An 18,369-nucleotide genomic window follows, 5' to 3' on the forward strand; every position below is an offset into this window, starting at 1 on the left:
AAGGGTTTAGGGATATGCTATCTATTGTCTAGGTGACAATCAATATTTATAAATGTGGGGACTTTCTCAGTGAGGACTGCATAATGGAAAACTGTTATGGGTTGGCTTGCTTTCTCCCACTACCACCAAACAGGCATTGAAGTCCTAACCACCAGGCTTCCAAACATGACCTTACTTGGAAATAGGAAGAGGAACATTATTACTTGAGGGGTGATTGTCCATGGAAGTCTTTGAAATGTTGGTATTTGCCAGTGTGAGGGGTTTTCACACTATAAAACAGTGTACAAGTCTCATAATGAGAATAAAAACTTTATAAATGAGCATATTCTGTTTGTAACGCCTCTAGGAGAGATTGTCAGAATCATGAGTCAAATTGAAATTGCTGCATGAAATTATTGCTGCTAATACTATACATTATTCTGATATTGTAAAATACCATTCCTAGTCTTAAACATGATTTAAAATCCTGAAAAGAATCATTAATGATAAGATTTATAACTAATAATTAAATTATATTTATGATTACTACTACTAATAATAATTAATACAGAGGGCTGGCTTATGTGTCTAGCACTATTATAAGCTCTTCACATATATGATTTTATATAATATTCATATTGTCACCAGTGTGGTGGTGCACACCTGTAATCCTAGCAACTTGGGAGGCTGAGTCAGGAGGATTGTAATTTCAAGGCCAGCCTCAGCAACTTAGCCAGACCCTGTCTCAAATTTTTAAAAACGAAGGACTTGGGATGTAACTCAGTGGTAAACTACCCCTGGATTTGATCCTTTGTACTTCAATAAATAAATAAACTGAAAAAAATATTCACATTGTCCCTATGAGTTAGGTATTATTTTTGTTCCCATTTTATAGATGCAAAAACTGAGGCATAGAACACTAATATGATTTCCAAAGACACAGAACTAGGACAAGGCCAGGGCAGGATTTTCCCCAAAATTTTAAGCAGGCACTAATGAAAGTTTAAAAAAAAATCTTTCACGATTCCCAGAAGTAAATGTAGGGTAAACATTTCAACATAGAGTCACAAGAAACAACTTTCTCAATAGAAAACCTAAAGCTCAGGAAATAATACCAACAGTTAATAAATGGGATGGCATTAAATTAAAAAGCTTCTTCACAGCAAAGGGAATAATAATGTGAAGAGAGAACCTACAGAATGGAAGAAAATCTTTGCTAGCTACTTTTCTTACAGAGGATTAATCCAGAATATATAAAGAACTTTAAAAAAAAACACCCAAAGGGCCAAGTAACCCAATAAATTAACAAATGAATGAATAGATACCTCTGAAAAAATACAAATAGGCAAGATGCACAAGACCCAGGGTTCAATCCCTGGCATCACACACACACACACACACACACACACATACATATACACACACCAAAAAAAAACACAAATAGGCAAGAAACATGAAAAAATTTTCAACATTATTAACAATTAAGTAAATGCAAAAAAATCTTGCAAAGATTCAAATTTTAAAAATACTGACTTAGTTTAGATATTTATTTTTATAATCTTTCTTTGTAAACAGTTTTATTGAGACATAATTCACACACAATGAAATTCACTTATAACGTAACAATTACATTAGTTTTAGTATATTCACAAAGTTGTACAAACATCACAATAGAATTTTAGAATATTTTCATCATCCCAAAAGGAAACCTCTTACCCATTAGAAGTCACTCTTCATTTTTTTTTTTTTTTTTTTTTTTTTGGTACTGGGGATTGAACGCAGGGGTGCTTAAACACTCTCCACTATCACTCTCCATTTTTATATTGCTCCCCACCCCAGCCCTAGACAACCACTAATCTACATTTTGACTTTATAGATTTGCTTATTCTGGACATTTCATATAAATGTAATCATATAATATGCAGTCTTTTGCTTCTTTCAGTTAACATGTTTCAAAGATCATCCATGCTTATATATCATTCCTTGTTCATGTGTGTGTGGTACTGGGGACTAAGTATCTCATGCATGCTAGACAAGTGCTGTATCACTCAGCTACATCCCCAACCCTTTATTTTATTTTGCGACAGGGTCTCACTATGTTGCCAAGGCTGGCCTTGAACTTCCTCCTGCCTCAGCCTCCTGAGTTGCTGGTATTCCAGGTTTGCACCTCCATGCCTGGCCATCATTCCTTTATAGCACTAATTAATATTCTATTGTATGCACACACCACATTCTGTTTATCTATTCATCAGTTAATGGGAATTTGTGTGGTTTCTACTTTTTGGCAACTATGAATAATGCTGCTGTGAATATCTGTGTACAAGTTTTTGTTGAGTGTGTGTTTTCCTTTCTCTCAGATAGATACCAAAGAGTGGAATTCCTAGATCACATGGCAACTGTATGATTAGCATTCTGAAAAAAACTGCCACACTGTTTTCCAAAAAGGCTGCACTGCTTTACATCCCATCAACAATGTAAAAGTGTTAAAGGGCTGGGGTTGTGACTCAGTGGCAGGTTTGAGCCTCAGCATCAGATAACAAATAAAGGCATTCTGTCCATCTGCAACTACAAAAAAAAAATTTTTAAAGTGTTCCAATCCTTGGCAACACTTGTTATTGTCTCATTTTTTTATTCTATCCATTTCTAGAGGATATAAAGTGATATCTCATTTTATTTTGTTTTGGTTTGTTTGTTTTTGTGGTGCTGGGAATGGAACGCAAGGCAAGTGCTCTACACTGAGCTACATCCCGAGCCATGACCCCTAATGGCTAGTGATGTTCCATATCTATTCATGTGTTTATTGGGCATTTGTATGTCTTTGGGAAATTATCAACTTAAAACCTTTGCCCATTTTTAATTGGGTTATTTATGCTTTTATATCCAAGTTTAAGAGTTCTTTATGTATACTGGATACAAATCTTTAACCAGATATGGGATTTGCAAATTTATAGCAGAAAAGTTTTTGTGATAAAGTCCCATTTACCTACTTTTTGTTTTATGTGTTTTTGCTATCACATCTAAGAAGCCATTCAGGGCCAGCATTGAAATGTTGATCTGGCTTTAGTATTCTTATGTGTTACACCACACTGAGTATCTAGAAATTAAATCACTGTTAATAATATTGTAGTTTAAGTTCTTATCATGAGAGTTTCATATTTCGGTTTTAAAAATACCCATGGAGGGCTGGGGTTGTAGCTCAGAGGTAAAGTGTTCACCTAGCATGCATGAGGCATTGGGTTCAATTCTCAGCACCAATATAAAATAAAGATATTGTCACCACCTAAAACTAAAAAATAAATATTTTTTTAAAAATAAAAATAAAAATCTCCAAGGAGCAAAGACATCCCATAGTCATCCTTCAATCTTAGCACAGACATCTGAAGGATACTGGGTAGAGATGTGATTCCCATTAAAGGAGGACTGGTACAGAAGTTACCCACTGAGATGGATCCTATGCTACACACCTTTTATGCCTGTGATCCCCACCATGCACATCCTCTCAGCTATCACAGAGATTCAACACTGACACAGTGAATGCTGGGGAGCGCTCACTTTAATGGATTTTCTAAAAGGGTAATGGAAGGAAACAGTGACCCCAGGGCACCAGATGTCCTGCCATGAGTCCACACCAGGGCTCTGAAGCAGGCAGCCTCTCTATAGAAATTGCTCCCCTGTGGCAAGGATCTTACTGGGAAAAAGGTGTTCCCTCTACAGCCTGCAATTCTCAGTTGCTGTTTAACGTCCTCAGTTGCATCCAGTGGGTACAGTAGTCCCCTTTATCCATGGTTTTACTTTCCACATTTTCAGTTATCTATAGTACATGGAAATAGTACATAGAAAATTCCAGAAATAAATAATTTGTAAGTTTTAAATTGCATGCCATTTTGAGTAGAATGATGAAATATTACACTGTACTGCTTGTTACAGTTTATTGTTATGTGTCCTATTTTATTGTTATTGTTAATCTCTTACTGTGTTTAATTTATGAATTAAACTTTATCATATGTATGTATAATAGAAAACAGTATATAGAGAGTTTGATATGGTCTACAGTTTCAGGCATCTGTTAGGGATTGTGGCATGTTGTATCCTCTGCACATAACAGAGGACTATTGTACAACAGTCCTTGGGGTTGAAAAATAGTTGAAGAGACCAGAAAACATCAGTATGAAATCTGAACATTGCTGGATTGGGGTAACAAGAGTAAGGTAACCTATTCTAGGTATTAGGGAGCAGCTAGAAAGAGGCAGAAGAATCCAGGACTGAGAACACATCCCAAGAAACTGAAAAATAGCCACCGGGTTCAAAGACCAGTCCTGTAGTGATATAAACAGTCAGAATGATTATCAAATAGCCAGCAGGGCCAGAGATCAGTCCTTATAGTTAGTGGACAGGCAAAGAGAATATAACAACAACCAAATGGAAGAGGAAACCATCCCCAAATGTTATGTAACAGTGAGAAATACCTAAGCAGGCAGCCAGAGAGAACAAGGATCTATCTCTAGCACTCAGGGGACACCAGAGAAGCAAGAAAATAGCTAGAGGTACAGGCAAAGCCTTCAGATCTGGGGAACAGCAGGACTGTCAAACATCTGGAGAGACCACAAGAGTCCTTCTATTTGGAAAACAGTCCAAAGGCCTACAAAATAGACAGAGGCAGAGAGGATAGACCCCACAGCCAACAAGACCAAGGAACCCTCCCTGAAGCTCAGTGAACATTCAGAGAAACAAGACAATAGCCTGAAGAACTGGGGAACTACCAATTCTTCAGGAACAATTACAGTGATGGAAAGAACAGCCAATAAACCAGCCTAAAGAGATCAGGCAACACTGATTGGTCCTAAGATACGGTCACCAGAAGTGTGTGGCATCACCATAGAGATCAAAGCCAGTTCTGGTGACCAGTGAGGATTTAATAGAATGATAGGAACTGACATAGCATCAGCACACATGGCTATGGGAAATCATTGGGGTCCAAAACATTGTCATGGTGGCTAATGTGGTGTCATTTAAAACCCTAAAGGGCTTTAATGAAGGAGAGCCTCCAATGCACCTCTGGCATTATGCTGGAGCACATGAGGTCAGTACACTGCACCAGGGGACAATGAAGCATCAACCTACATGGGGATGGGGCCAGTGAATGGGATGATGCTGTGATGGAGACTAAACTACTTTTTAGTGGTGCTTGAGAGCTAATCAGCAAAGTGATTAAGGGCTAAAGTGGGGTCAGCAGACACTGGTTTCATTTTTTGTTGTGTTTTTTTTTTGTTTTGTTTTGCATTTTGTTCTTGGTACCAGGGATTGAACCTGGGGGCGCTTAACCATGAAGCCACATCCCCAACTCCCCCTGTTTTTTTAGATGTTGATGGACCTTTATTTATTTATTTATTCATTTATGTGCGGTGCTGAGAATCAAACCCAGTGCCTCACAACATGCTAGGCAAGTGCTCTACCACTGAACTACAATCCCAGTCCATCCCCAGCCCTTTTTTAAAAATATTTTATTTGTAGACAGGGTCTCACTAAGTTGCTTAGGATCTCACTAAGTTGCTAAAGCTAGCTTGGAACTTGCAATCCTCCTGCCTCAGCTGATTTTTTATGAAGCTCAAAGACCCTGTAGTTATCACCAAGATTATCAGACACCGTGATGGCATTAATGTAGGGTAGACAGGTATTGTGACTGAGAAACATGAGGCAAAGACAGTGGCTAGTAGTCATAGCATTGAGTCTAATAGTGACCGGCTCTGAAGTAGGGCAGAATCACTCTGCTGGGGCATCATTGCATCCAGACACTCTAACAGCAGCTAATGGAGAATCAACGTGCACAGTGATGGAGATCATTGCATTGTCAGCAAACACCGTGATTGGGCTTTGTAAGGGTCAAAGACATTCTTCATGACTGCTGAATGACCAGCAAGGTGAGGTTAATGTGGACTCAGCAAATACTGTGCTGGGAATTCATGGAGGTTAAAGTCTGTGCTCTTGTAATTAATTGGGAATCAGCTGACAGAGTGATGGTAAGCTAGGGTACAATCAGCAAATACATTGCTGGAGCATCATGGGTATCAAAGAATCTAGATAGCTATTTACTGGAGGATCAACAGAACTATGAAAGTGGCTAATATGGGATCAGTAGACTGTACTGATGAGGCCTTAAGAAGCGAATGATACAATCCCCATAGTTAATGGGGAGACCCATCAGACACAATGACTGGACTACCATGTGGACAAAAACTATGGTGATAGGCCCTAAAGGGGGTCATACTATGTACTGATAGCAAATAAGTCTAAAGACATTAATGTCAGCAGAAACATTGATAGGCTGTAATATATGGTTGGAAGACACAGTAATGGGGCCTATTATAGGGAACATGGATACCACTGTGTCCTCAAGGTTAAGAAACCTTGAAACTTGGCAAGTGAGAAATCAGAAGACAGAAGGACAAGGTCAAATGAGTTCTGAAGACACCAGGACTCAGAAGGATCAGATTCACCATACTGGTGGCTAACTGGGGAACAGCAGACAGACCTTGACGAAAGTGTACTGTGGAAGACACACTGTGCAGATGTGATCTAATGATGGGTGAGCAGACACCATGATGACAACTCAGTGGGTTAATTACATCATACTGGTAGCCAATGGGGCACCAGAGGACAAAATGGTGAGGTCAACAGACACTACATTAGTCTGAAGGAAGGTGGTAAGACACGTGGCTGTGATGGGAGGTCACTGTCCCCATGCTCAATGTAAAGGACAGTAAGCTACAAAACCAACCTGAAGGAGAATCACCAGTCTTATCAGGGGGCTGATCAAACTTGATGTCAGCTAATGGGGTCAGCAAGAATTGTAATGGCAGCTCATGGGGATGGCAAGACATGGTGCTGTGAGCTAATGGGAGTTTGGCAGACTCTGCTGGGGATAAGGGTGTGATCAAACAAGGTTTTGTGGGCTAGTTGTCAGTCGGCAGACATTGTGCTCTGGTCTGCAGAGCTGTGAGCTAATGGGGAGTTAGTAGACATGGGATGGTAAGTCATGGAGGTAAAAACTAGTGGGGTGGAGACTAATGTTAAGTTGGGAAGAGACTGTGGTTAGACTTCTGAGGATCAAATCTACACTGTGGAGTGGAGGAATGCCCTGGTCATGATGATAGTTAAAGGAGGGTCAGCATATCCCAGCAGGGGCCTCAGAAAAGGTCATATTCAGGGGTAAAGACAATTTCTAAAGCCTTAAGAGGATGGGGGGTTTTCCACTGTCCAAGTTTTTCATCTGCTTTAGTGGCCAGTATTCCTGATTTTTTTTCCTCAGGAAACCCAAGTCTTGACTCCTGGAATGAGAACAGAACACTTTTTATTGTTTTGTTTTCACATTTTAATTGAGACATAACTTATATACAATACAATGCATACATTTTAAGCTGCCCATTTGATGACTATTGTATACACCCATCAACACACACTCCAATCAAGATATGAAATATTTTCATCAACCCAAGAAGTTCTTTCCTACCCTTTATGAGTTAATATCCACCTCCAGAGGCAACCACTGGTCTGTTTTGTTACTATAGATGCCCTGTATTTAGGTTTGACATTTTCCATAATAAACTATTGAAACACAAAATTTTTAAAACATCAAATCTGATTTTCTTTTAAATGGGTGAGATAAAGATTGGAAGAGTTGATGAAATGGCTTTTTGATACATTTAATACTTAGTAAACCAGAGTAAGGGCATGCTGTATAGAAAATACAGGAAGGATAGTATATATATTCAATATATGCTGTAGTGTGGGTGTCTGAGGATTAATTGAAATGCCCTGTGTATCATAAGCATGGGAGATTCAGGGGAAAAGCAAAGCATTTATTTACTCTGGCATAATGCCACCCAATACTAAAAGGTAAAGGATTAACTCTTTAAAAAACGTATCATAAGGAAACATTCTCAGACTGGATGCGATGGCTCATGCCTGTAATCCTAGCAGCTCAGGAGGCTTAAGCAGGAAGGTCACAAATTTGAGGACAGCCTCAGCAATGTAAGAGACCATTTCTCAAAATAATAAAAAAGGACTGGGGATGTAGCTCGGTGGTAGAGTACCCCTGGGTTTTTTCTCAAAACAAAACCCACACAAAATTGAGAAGTTCACCACAGACACCCACTAGAGCACACTCTACTGGGTATTTTTCAGGAAAAGAGGAAAATGATCCCTGGATGGAGTGCAGAAAGTAAAGAAGAGGAACCAAGATGGCAAATATGTGAGTAAAAAAAAAAAAAAAAAAAAAAAAATCTTGCCAATATAAGATAAAAATGTTCGTGAATCCCCAGTCACTGAGTCGCTGCCAAGGACTCAGCAGCCTCCCGCTCCATGCCCCCTGCGCTTCCAGAGGCCCCACCCCCCGCCCGCCTTCTCCCGCAGCGCAGCCGCCTTCTGCAGGCCATTTCCACTGTAGAAAAGGAATCCTACCCTATTTCCCATATTTCTGCTATCCAGAACCTCCACTCTTTTGCTGATGCAAGCAAGGGTTATGACCTGCTTCCTGCTGGCACTGAGGATTAGATCCACATAAGAATTCAACAGAGAAACGTCTGGAAGACCCTTACTACTGTCCAAGGAGTCGCTGGTGATTACGATTAAAAGAAACTAATGGAGGTGTTTAGGAAGAAATTTGCCTGCAATGGTACTGTAATTGAGCATCCAGAATATGGAGAAGTAATTCAGCTACAGGGCGACCAGCGCAAGAACATGCCAGTTCCTGGTAGAGATTGGACTGGCTAAGGGCAATCAGCTGAAGGTTCATGGGTTTGAAGTGCTTGTGGCTCACTGAAGCTTAAGTGAAAATTTCCTTGCAATAAGTAGAATTTCCCTTCTGTCCCTTGTCATAAGTTTAAAAACCTCACAGCTTGTATAATGTAACCATTTGGTTATACACATGTGTGTATATGTGGGTGTATGTGTGTGTGTATGTGTATATATATATATATATATATATATATATATATATATATATACACATATACATACACACACACACACACACACATATGAGCAAAGTTGCTGTTAAAATTTTAGAGGACTAGCTGGACACAGTGGTGCAACACCTGTTATCCCAGCATCTGGAGAGGCTGAGACAGGAGGACCTTGAGTTCAAAGCCAGCCTCAGTAACTTAGCGAGGCACTTAGCAAGAGTACCTTGTGTAAGTAAAAGAGACCTGTCTCTAAATAAAATATCAAAAGGGCTGGGGATGTGGCTCACTGTTAAGTACCCCTGGGTTCAATCCTCAGTACCAAAAAAATTTTTTAGAAGACGAATATTAAGTGCTGGTGATGATAGGAACTTCTCAAACTTCTGACAGTATAAAGTAATCAAATTCAGAAGAGAAAAAAAACAATGAAGTTGACAAACTTTGACGCAGATTAATCAGGGCCCAGGTAAGACACAGAAACCACACTCATTATTTTCACAGAGAAAAGTTATTTTAAATAACAATTGCTTATAAAATTGGAGAATTCCCACATATAACTTAAGAGACAAAAAGAAAACAAATTTAAGTTTTCAGGGAGGTAGCAACTGTAGAAAGCAGCTAGGCTAGGTAGTAACAAAAGGATACCATTGGAATTATTAAAAATTAGAAAGGTGGAAGAGGGGTCCCATGTGACTGGGACTCATGCCTCTAAGGAGGTTTTATCAGCCAGCTGATGCCTATGTCTCAAAGCAGGTGGAGTCCCATAAAGCTGAATCTGGGGGGACTGGGAAATCTCGAAGTGCACAAAACTGCTTCTATGACAAGGAATTCTGCTGCCTAGTGAAAACGCAGTGTTGGCTGGACACACAGATGAAGGAGGAGCTAACAGGAAGGGGCAAAAGGACCGAGTCCCTTTTTTCCCCCCTCTCTCTCCAGTCCTAAAATTTACATCTAGTATCTCTTCTTGGCAGAGAGAAGCTGGCAATTCAGAAATGTGGTTTTTAGACTCACAAAGTATAATCTAGAAAGGTGGGTTTGGAGCTGGGACACAAGAGCTTAATAACTGCTGGCTGAGGTGGCACACACCTGTAATCCCAGCTGCTTGGGAGGCTGAGGCAGGAAAATCACAAGTTTGAGAGCAATCCAGGCAGCTTTGAGAGACCTTGCCTCAAAATAAGACATAAAAAGGACTGGGGATGTAGCTCAGTTGTAAAGTGCCCCTGGGTTCAATCTCCAATACCAAAAAAAAAAAAAAAAGAGCTTAGTAACTGGCACATCACTACACCCTATGAATCAGCAGTTCCACTTCTAGGTCACAAAACACAGAAACAATACAATGTCCTTCACAAGGGGAATGGAGAGGGGAATAAATAAATTAGACTTTTATCAACATGGATAGATATTGAGAAGGTAGCATCACATAAAAAAAAAGCCAGCTACCAAATTTTATTTTATTTTATTTTTTGGTGGAACTACAGATTGAACCCAGGGCCTTGTGCATGCTAGGCAAGCACTATACCTACTGAGCTATATCCCCAGCCCACCAAATTTTATCTATAGTGTGACAGCATCTGTGTAACATTAACAAGACCATGTAGTATTATACATTGCAGACTTCATTCTATACAAAAAGAAATCTCAAAGTGGATTGAAATTCTAAATGTTGGTAGAAACTTTAACTGCAGAGAAAAGTATAGAAAAAAAAAACTTTAGCAGAAGAATGAACAAAATGAATCAGTCATGGATTGAGAGAACACATTACATAACACACGAAAAAGGATTTTTATAATCTCATATATTAAACACCATTTCAACCAGGAAGTAAAACATGAACAGCCTATTAGAAAACAGTGAGCATACCAAGCACAGGGGCACCTGCATGTAATCCCAGCAACTCATGAGGCTGAGGCAGGAGGATCACAATTTGAAGCCACCTTCAGTAACTTAGTGAGGTCCTGTGTCAAAATAAAAAATAAAAAAGACTTGGGATGTGGCTTAGTGGTTAAGCACCCCTGGGGTCATTCTCTGGTACAGAAAAAAAGAAAGACAAAAGAGGGGCTGGGGTTGTGACTCAGTGGTAGCATGCTTGCCTAGCACGCATGACACACTGGATTCAATTCTCAGCACCACATTCAAATAAATAAAATAAAGATCCATCAACAACTAAAAATTTTTTTAAAAAAGACAAAAGAAAACAGTGAGCACCAGCTACTTTGGAGGCTGAGGCAAGTTCAAGGCCAGCCTTAGAAGCATAGTGAAACACAGTCTCAAAATAAAAAAGGACTGTGGCTGTGGCTCAGTGGTAAAGTGCCCATGGGTTCAATTCTCAGTACCAAATAATCATTGAGGAAAGAGTGTGAACAGTCAATACATGGAAGGAAAAACCTGAAGGGCCAAACGGATAAGATATTCAGCTTCACCACCAACTGGGGAAATACAAATGAAAATAACAAGGAGCTGCCCCCTAAGGGGGTCAGGAACTAGCTTTCCACCAAGCTAGGTGCCACACCATGATAGGGGTATTCTGAGTGCTCTGGTAATCAGATGCCCCAAGGAGCTTGATCCAGGGGTGGGGAGGGTCTTTAGGGAGGGGCTTTTTCTATTGCACATGGCAAGGGCCGGCCTAAGTGAGTTCTCCGGTGTTCTGTGAGGTGTGCCTTCCGGCAGAAAGCCTTCCCACACTCTTGACATTCAAAGGGTCTCTCCCCCGTGTGAATTCGCTGATGCTCAATGAGACGGGCTTTCACATAGAAGGCATTTCCACACTCGCTGCATTCATATGGTTTCTCTCCTGTGTGCGTTCTCCGGTGCTGGCGAAGGGACTTCCTCATGCTAAAGATCTTCCCACACTCAGTGCATTCATAGGGTTTCTCTCCTGAATGCCTTCGCTGATGCTCGATGAGACGTGCTTTCACGTAGAAGGCATAACCACATTTGTTGCATTGGTAAGGCTTCTCTCCCGTGTGAATTCTCTGATGGACCCCAAGAGAGGAGTGCACACTGAAAGCTTTCCCACATTCATTGCACTGATAGGGTTTCTCACCCGTGTGGATCCTCTGATGATTATTGAGAGTCATCTTCATTCGGAAGAACTTCCCACATTCTGCACATTCATAAGGTTTCTCCCCTGTGTGAATGCTCTGATGTTGATTTAAGGATTTCTTTGCCCTGAAATTTTTCCCGCATTCCCCACATTCATAGGGTTTCTCCCCCGTGTGAGTTCTCTGGTGCTGGGTGAGGGCTATCTTGACACGAAATGGTTTCCCACATTCACTACACTTGTAGGGTTTCTCCCCCGTGTGGGTCCTCTGGTGGATGGTGAGAGTTGCCTTCTCGGAAAAGGTTTTCCCACATTCTGTACATTCATAGGGTCTCTCTCCTGTGTGGGTTCTCCTGTGTAAAATGAGTTGTGACTTCCGGCCAAAAGATTTCCCACATTCAGGGCATTCGAAAGGCTTCTCCCCCGTGTGAGTTTTCTGATGGGCAATGAGGTATGATCTGGCACTGAAGGTTTTGGCACAGTCGCCACATTCATAAGGTTTTTCCCCTGTGTGTATTCGCAGATGTTCAACCAGGTTTGATTTCCTGCAGTATGCCTTCCCACATTCGTGACATTCAAAGCTTTTATCTCCAGTGTGTGTTCTTTTCTGTTGAAGGAAGCCGGTTTCCTGGTGGAAGCCTTTCCCACATCCATTATATTCAACGTTTTGATTCAAACTGTGAAGACTCTGATGCTGAAGCAGGCTGTTATCCAGCCTGAGGGCATTAGCCCCAACAGAGCTGTTGCCACACAGTAGCGAGAGAGATCCTTTAAAAACAAACCAGAGTCTGTCACTCTTTGAGGTACTAACACCTTCAAATGGCTTCTTTCATAGTGTAAAATTAAACTCCACCAGAGCCTTTATAATTTATATCATTTTGGCCCCCTGATGACTCACTGATACTACCTCTCAACATTTTTCCCTCTTTTGCCCTGGCCTTTTTGCAAGTCCCAGGAGATGTCACTTAGACTAGGCTTAGGCACTGGGTTCAATCTGCCCACAATATTCAAAATTCATATGGCTCAGCCAGGTGTGGTGGTGTACACTTGTAATCCCAGCAACTTGGGAGGCTGAGGCAGGAGGATTGTGAGTTCAAAGCCAGCCTCAGCAATTTAGTGAGGTCCTCAGCAACTTGGCAAGACCCTGTCTCTAAATAAAATATAAAAAGGGCTGGGGAGCTGGGCATGGTGACACATGCCTATAATCCCAGTGGCTCAGGAGGCTGAGGCAGGAAGATTATGAGTTCAAAGCCAGCCTCAGCAAAAACTGGGCACTTAGCAATTCAGTTCCTGTCTCTAAATAAAATACAAAATAGGGCTGGGGATGTGGCTCAGTGACCTAGTGCTCCTGAGTTCAATCCCTGGCACCCCCCAAAAAAGGGCTATGGATGTGGCTCAGTGGTAAGTGTCCCTAGATTCAATCCCTGGTACAAAAAAAGAAAAAGAGTACTGGATAACTTGACAAAAATCAAGATAAAACAACAGTGAATTGTGAGCATGATGTTGGGGTATGGAATTTAGGTATTGAAAGCAGTTAAACCTTCTGTCCTTATTTTCAAAGAGTTAGGCCTAGCAAAAGAGATTCCTAGAACATATTGTACAAGGATACCCTCTGACCTGAATTCCTGGGATCTCACTCCCCCTGTGTTCCATATGTCTGTTACTCACCTGAGTAACTCACCTGGTTACTCACCTGAGTAACCATGATCTGAAGATTCCTCCTCTAATATCCACAGTTCTTCTCCTCGCTCCAATTTGAAGATCATCTCTGGTTTGGCCACGCAGAGGCCTGTTAATGGGAAATGGCACAGGACGTGGGCCAAGATGTCTGAGCTTTGGGGCCTCTGATGAAGGAGGAAGGTGCATCTTCATGAGCTGCACAAGGAAGGGGGCCCATTTAAACCTTTCACTGGGGAGGTGAGAATACACACAGTTCTTCCTGGTGCCATAAACTGTTCAGCCAGTGTGACCCTTGAATCTGAAAATAAAATATCACTAAACTCTACAGAGGCTGCATGTGGTCTAGTGAACACATGCTCCCAGGAGTTACAAAAACAAATATCCTCACCCACGGATGCCAGGTTGCTGTAGGTCTCCAGCATCACATCCTTGTGCATGGTCCTCTGAGCAGGGTCCAGTCTGTGCCACTCTTGTCGGGTGAAATCCACAGCCACATCCTCGAATGACACGGACCCCTACAACAACAATCTCCAGTGATCAGAATTGGATGCATAAATTAAAAAAAAAAAAAGATGTTTGAGAACTGATCCTTTCAATGGAGTCTTATTGAGAGCACACTAGAAAGAGGCACACCAGATACCCCATCCAGTATCTTACTTGATATTACACTTTTTTGGGCAAAGGAAACCTGAAAAGTCACGCTACTGTGTTCATGCATTAATTCATGAAGAAAAGATTACTAAACTACTGAATTGAGACTGTGTGCCTGGTCCTCGGCAAGTTTCTGGGGAAATGAAAATGAAGAAGCCATGGGATCTGCACTTAACAAGTTCACACAAGCAACTCAGTGAGACCCTGTCTCTAAATAAAATGCAAAAAAGGGCTGGAGATGTGGCTCAGTGGTTAAGTGTCCCTGGTTTCAATCCTCAATACCTCATAAAAGGGGGGGGGGTTGCTGAGAACAGCAAAATGAGAGACAATGAGTCAAGGGAGGAGAAAGTGAGGTAGATCTTGAGACCCAGCAGGAGTGTCTATGGAATATTCCAATGGAAATGTCCAGCTGGAATTCAGGACAGAAGGCTGGCATAGAGCAAGGCTTGGGAGGCGAGATTATTTCACTACTATCTGAAGCTACTACAATGAATTGGGAAGCTAAGAGACAACATGGGTTTGAGAGGAGAACCTGCCGAGAGTCATAGCCGAGTCCAAATGACGCATGGCATTTTTGCCAGAAGGAGTGGTTGAGAGGTGACGCAAGCCATTGAGATGATAATGGTTATGTTAAGCTGTGTATATTAGACCCCTGCTGTCCGCCTGGGCCTGCTACTTTGGAGTTCTCGCGGGGATTCCCGGAGAGTTCCCATTGGTTGGGGAAGTGCCGGAGGAGGGATTTCCGGTTGGTGTGTGGTGTGTCCCGGGAGAAGGCCACGTGGGTGGCGTTGGCAGAAAAGCGCAGGTGCAGTGCTGGTGAGAGTTTAAATAAAGTAGTTGCTGTTTGAACCTACAAGGCTTTGTGGCGGCTCAGTTATTCATGCCCAGCCGGACTGCGGCAAGAACTGAGTACAGAGTCTGAGAGGCACCAATGTGCCATGAAGATTACAAGGCAAATTTTTGAATGGTAGGGACAGAACCAGGAAAGTATGATGTTTTGGAACATAAGCCAGGAGACAGTCTCAGATAACTGTGCCATTTCCAGTTTAAGATAGTGTGACTCAGTGGTAGAGGGCTTGCCTAGCACAAGGTCCTGGGTTCCACCATCAGCACCTCCATAAGAAAAGGATAGTGAATAATAACACACCCATTCATCTCGCCTATCTTTAAAAGCTAAAAGAAGACCTTTGGGCTGAGGCGCAGCCGAGTGGTAGAGAGCTTGCCTAGCATAAATGAGGCCCTGGTTCCATCCTGCACCACCAAAAAAATATTTATAATCTTCGGAGAAAAATGGAAGGCCCCTGTGAGACAAAGACACTAGGAGAAATCCTATTTTTTTTCTTCATGCAGTGCTGCCCCCAACAAAGCCTAGTGCCAACACTGCAATCCAGCAACAGCAGTCACCTTGAAGGAAAGGGAGTCCTACTCTCTGACCAGAGACAGTGGGAAGGACCCCTGCCACTTTTATCCTATCCTATCAAAGGCTGGTTCTGAAGGCAAACCTACTTGGGAAACCCTGAGTGCCATAGTGGAAACGCTATATCTCCAGCTCTGTAGTCAGCTCAGGGAGCTACAGTGGGAGGAGGAAAAGCTTGTGGATGGGCTGGGGCTGGGGCTCAGCAGTAGAGTGCTCACCTAGCACATAAGAGGCCCTAGAAATTAAAAAAAAAAAAACAATCAAAAGTGAGGGCTGGGGAATAGCTCAATTGGTAGAGTGCTTGCCTCACATGCACAAGGCCCTGGGTTCAATCCCCAGCAACATGATAATTAAATAATGAAAAGAACTGAACAGAAAAATGGACAAATCTACAACAATGACTAGAGACTTCAACAGCTCTCTAGGAGTAAGAACTAGTAGACAGAAAATCAGCAAGGATATAGGGAAATTGAACACCATCAATCAACCAAATAACTTTACACTCTACTCCAAAGAAAAGATGGGTCCTTCAAGTACACATGGAATATTTACCAACATAGACCATATTCAGGATCATAAAACAATCCTCAATAAATTTAAAAGAATTGAAAACATTCCAAGTATTCTCTGATAATAAGGGAATTAAACTAGAAACCAATAATAGAAAGATGCCTGGAAAATTCCTAAATATTCAGAAACTGAAGAAGATATTGTCCATGCACAAGGCCCTGGGCTCAATCCCCAGTACTGGGAAAAAAACAAACAAACAAAAACGCTTTCCACTGGTTGTGGTAGTGTGCTACTCAGGAGGCTGAGGCAAGAGGACTACTTGAGCCCAGGAGTTTGAGACCAGCCTAGACAACTAACAACAAACAAAAAAACACATTTCCACATAATGCATGGTCCAAAAAAAAAAAAAAAGACTCAAGGTAAATAAAAAATACTTTGTACTGAAAGAAGATTAAAATACAACATATCAGGCAGCTGGGGTGTGGCTCAGCAGTAGAGGGAGGCACTGGGTTTGATCCTCAGCACCACATAAAAGTAAATAAACAAAGATACTGCATCCATGTATAACTAAAAAAATATTTTAAAAATTAACAACATATTAGTATTTGTGGGGTATAGCTAAAGTAGTGCTGAGATAGAATTTTTTTAAAAGGAGAAAGAGAGAGAGAGAGAGAGAGAGAGAGAGAGAGAGAGAGAGAATGAATCTTTTTTTATGTAGATGGACACAACACAATGCCTTTTTATTTTTTTTAATGTGGTGCTGAGAATCAAACCGGGTCCCACACGTGCTAAGCAAGCACTCTACTTCTGAGCCACAAACGCAGCCCAAGATAGAAATTTATTTATTTATTTTTTTTTTTAAAGAGAGAGAGAGAGAGAGAGAGAGAGAGAGAGAGTGTGTGAGAGAGAGAATTTTTATTTATTTTTTAGTTTTCGGCAGACACAACATCTTTCTTTGTATGTGGTGCTGAGGATCGAACCCGGGCCGCACGCATGCCAGGTGAGCGCGCTACCGCTTGAGCCACATCTCCAGCCCCAAGATAGAAATTTATAACAAGAAATACTTACAGTAAAAAAATCTGAAATCAACAATCTAAGCTTCTTACAAAACTAGAAATGAGAGTAACATAAACTCAATGCAAGCAGAAGAAAGGAAATGATAAAAAGACAAGCAAAACTAAATATATGGGAAAGAATTGAGAAATAAATGACACCAAAAGTTCATTTTTTAAAAAGATTGATGAAATTGATTAACTTCTTGATGGACTAAGAAAGAAAAAAAAAAGAGATCACTTATTCATAGCAGAAGTAGGAGATATCACTGTATACTCCCTAGACACTGAAATGAGGAAAAAAATGAACACCTTTGTTCACATAAATTTAACAACTTAGATGAAATGGACGATTTCTATGAAATCCATAAAATACCAAAACTCACTCAAGAAGAAATAGATAACCTAAAGAACTATCTACTAAAAATTGAATTCTTACTTGAAAGCCTCTGAAAAAAGAAATTCACAGGCCCAGATGGGTTAACTGGTCATTTCTACCAGCCATTTAAGGAATATATCAATTCTACACAATCCCTCTTTTTTTTACTTTCTAGAAGAGAACACTTCTCAACTCCTCTTCCCCTCCCTCCCCCCCCCTCTCTCTCTCTCTCTCTCTCTCTCTCTCTCTGCTAGGGATTGAAACCAGGGCCTCACACATGCCAGGTAGGCAATCTACTAACACAGAGCCACATCCCCAGCCCTCAATTGTCAACTCATTTTGGGGGAGGTCAACATTATCCTGATTGTAAAACCAAAGACATGACAAGAAAATTACAGTCTAATATCCCTCATAAACACAGAAGAAACCTCAACAAATAGCAAATCAAATCCAGAAACATGTAAAAACATACTGTCTGATCAGTTGAAGTTTAACCAAAGAGTATAAGGCTGGCAGAAATTTTAAAAACCAATAGGAGAGGCAGGAGAATTACAAGTTCTTCGAGTGTAGCCTCATTAACTTAAGGAGGCCCTAAGAAACTTGGTGAGACTCTCTCTCGAAATAAAAAATAAAAAGGGTTGGGGATGTGGCTCAGGTCTTAAATACCCCTGGCGTTTAAAAAAAAAAAAAAACAATATGACCCA

At 41.1% G+C, this 18,369-nt stretch overlaps 1 protein-coding gene and 1 pseudogene across 3 annotated transcripts in view; one reads left to right on the forward strand and one right to left on the reverse strand.

The window, feature by feature from the left end:
- Positions 1-1,758: 1,758 nt before the first annotated feature.
- Znf157 (zinc finger protein 157) overlaps positions 1,759-18,369 on the reverse strand; it is a 40,907-nt gene continuing 24,296 nt past the window's right edge. For 2 of the 3 annotated variants that reach the window (XM_046442578.2, XM_058578714.1), the window contains exons 3-5: positions 14,045-14,171; positions 13,670-13,765; positions 8,865-12,744 (exon numbers count right to left, since the gene is read on the reverse strand). In XM_046442578.2, the coding sequence (XP_046298534.1) occupies positions 11,519-12,744; positions 13,670-13,765; positions 14,045-14,171 (1,449 nt within the window). In that variant the 3' untranslated portion in view covers positions 8,865-11,518. Of the gene's footprint in view, positions 7,305-8,864; positions 12,745-13,669; positions 13,766-14,044; positions 14,172-18,369 lie in introns of those variants that run through there. The other variant, XR_009226646.1, reaches the window with a different exon arrangement.
- Positions 8,338-8,913, forward strand: LOC124091509 (eukaryotic translation initiation factor 1-like; annotated as a pseudogene).

This window comes from Marmota monax, unplaced genomic scaffold (genome assembly GCF_021218885.2).
Source record: "Marmota monax isolate L192 unplaced genomic scaffold, Marmota_monax_Labrador192_F-V1.1 WCK01_AAM20220418_F8-fsc00170, whole genome shotgun sequence".
Lineage (NCBI taxonomy): Eukaryota > Metazoa > Chordata > Mammalia > Rodentia > Sciuridae > Marmota > Marmota monax.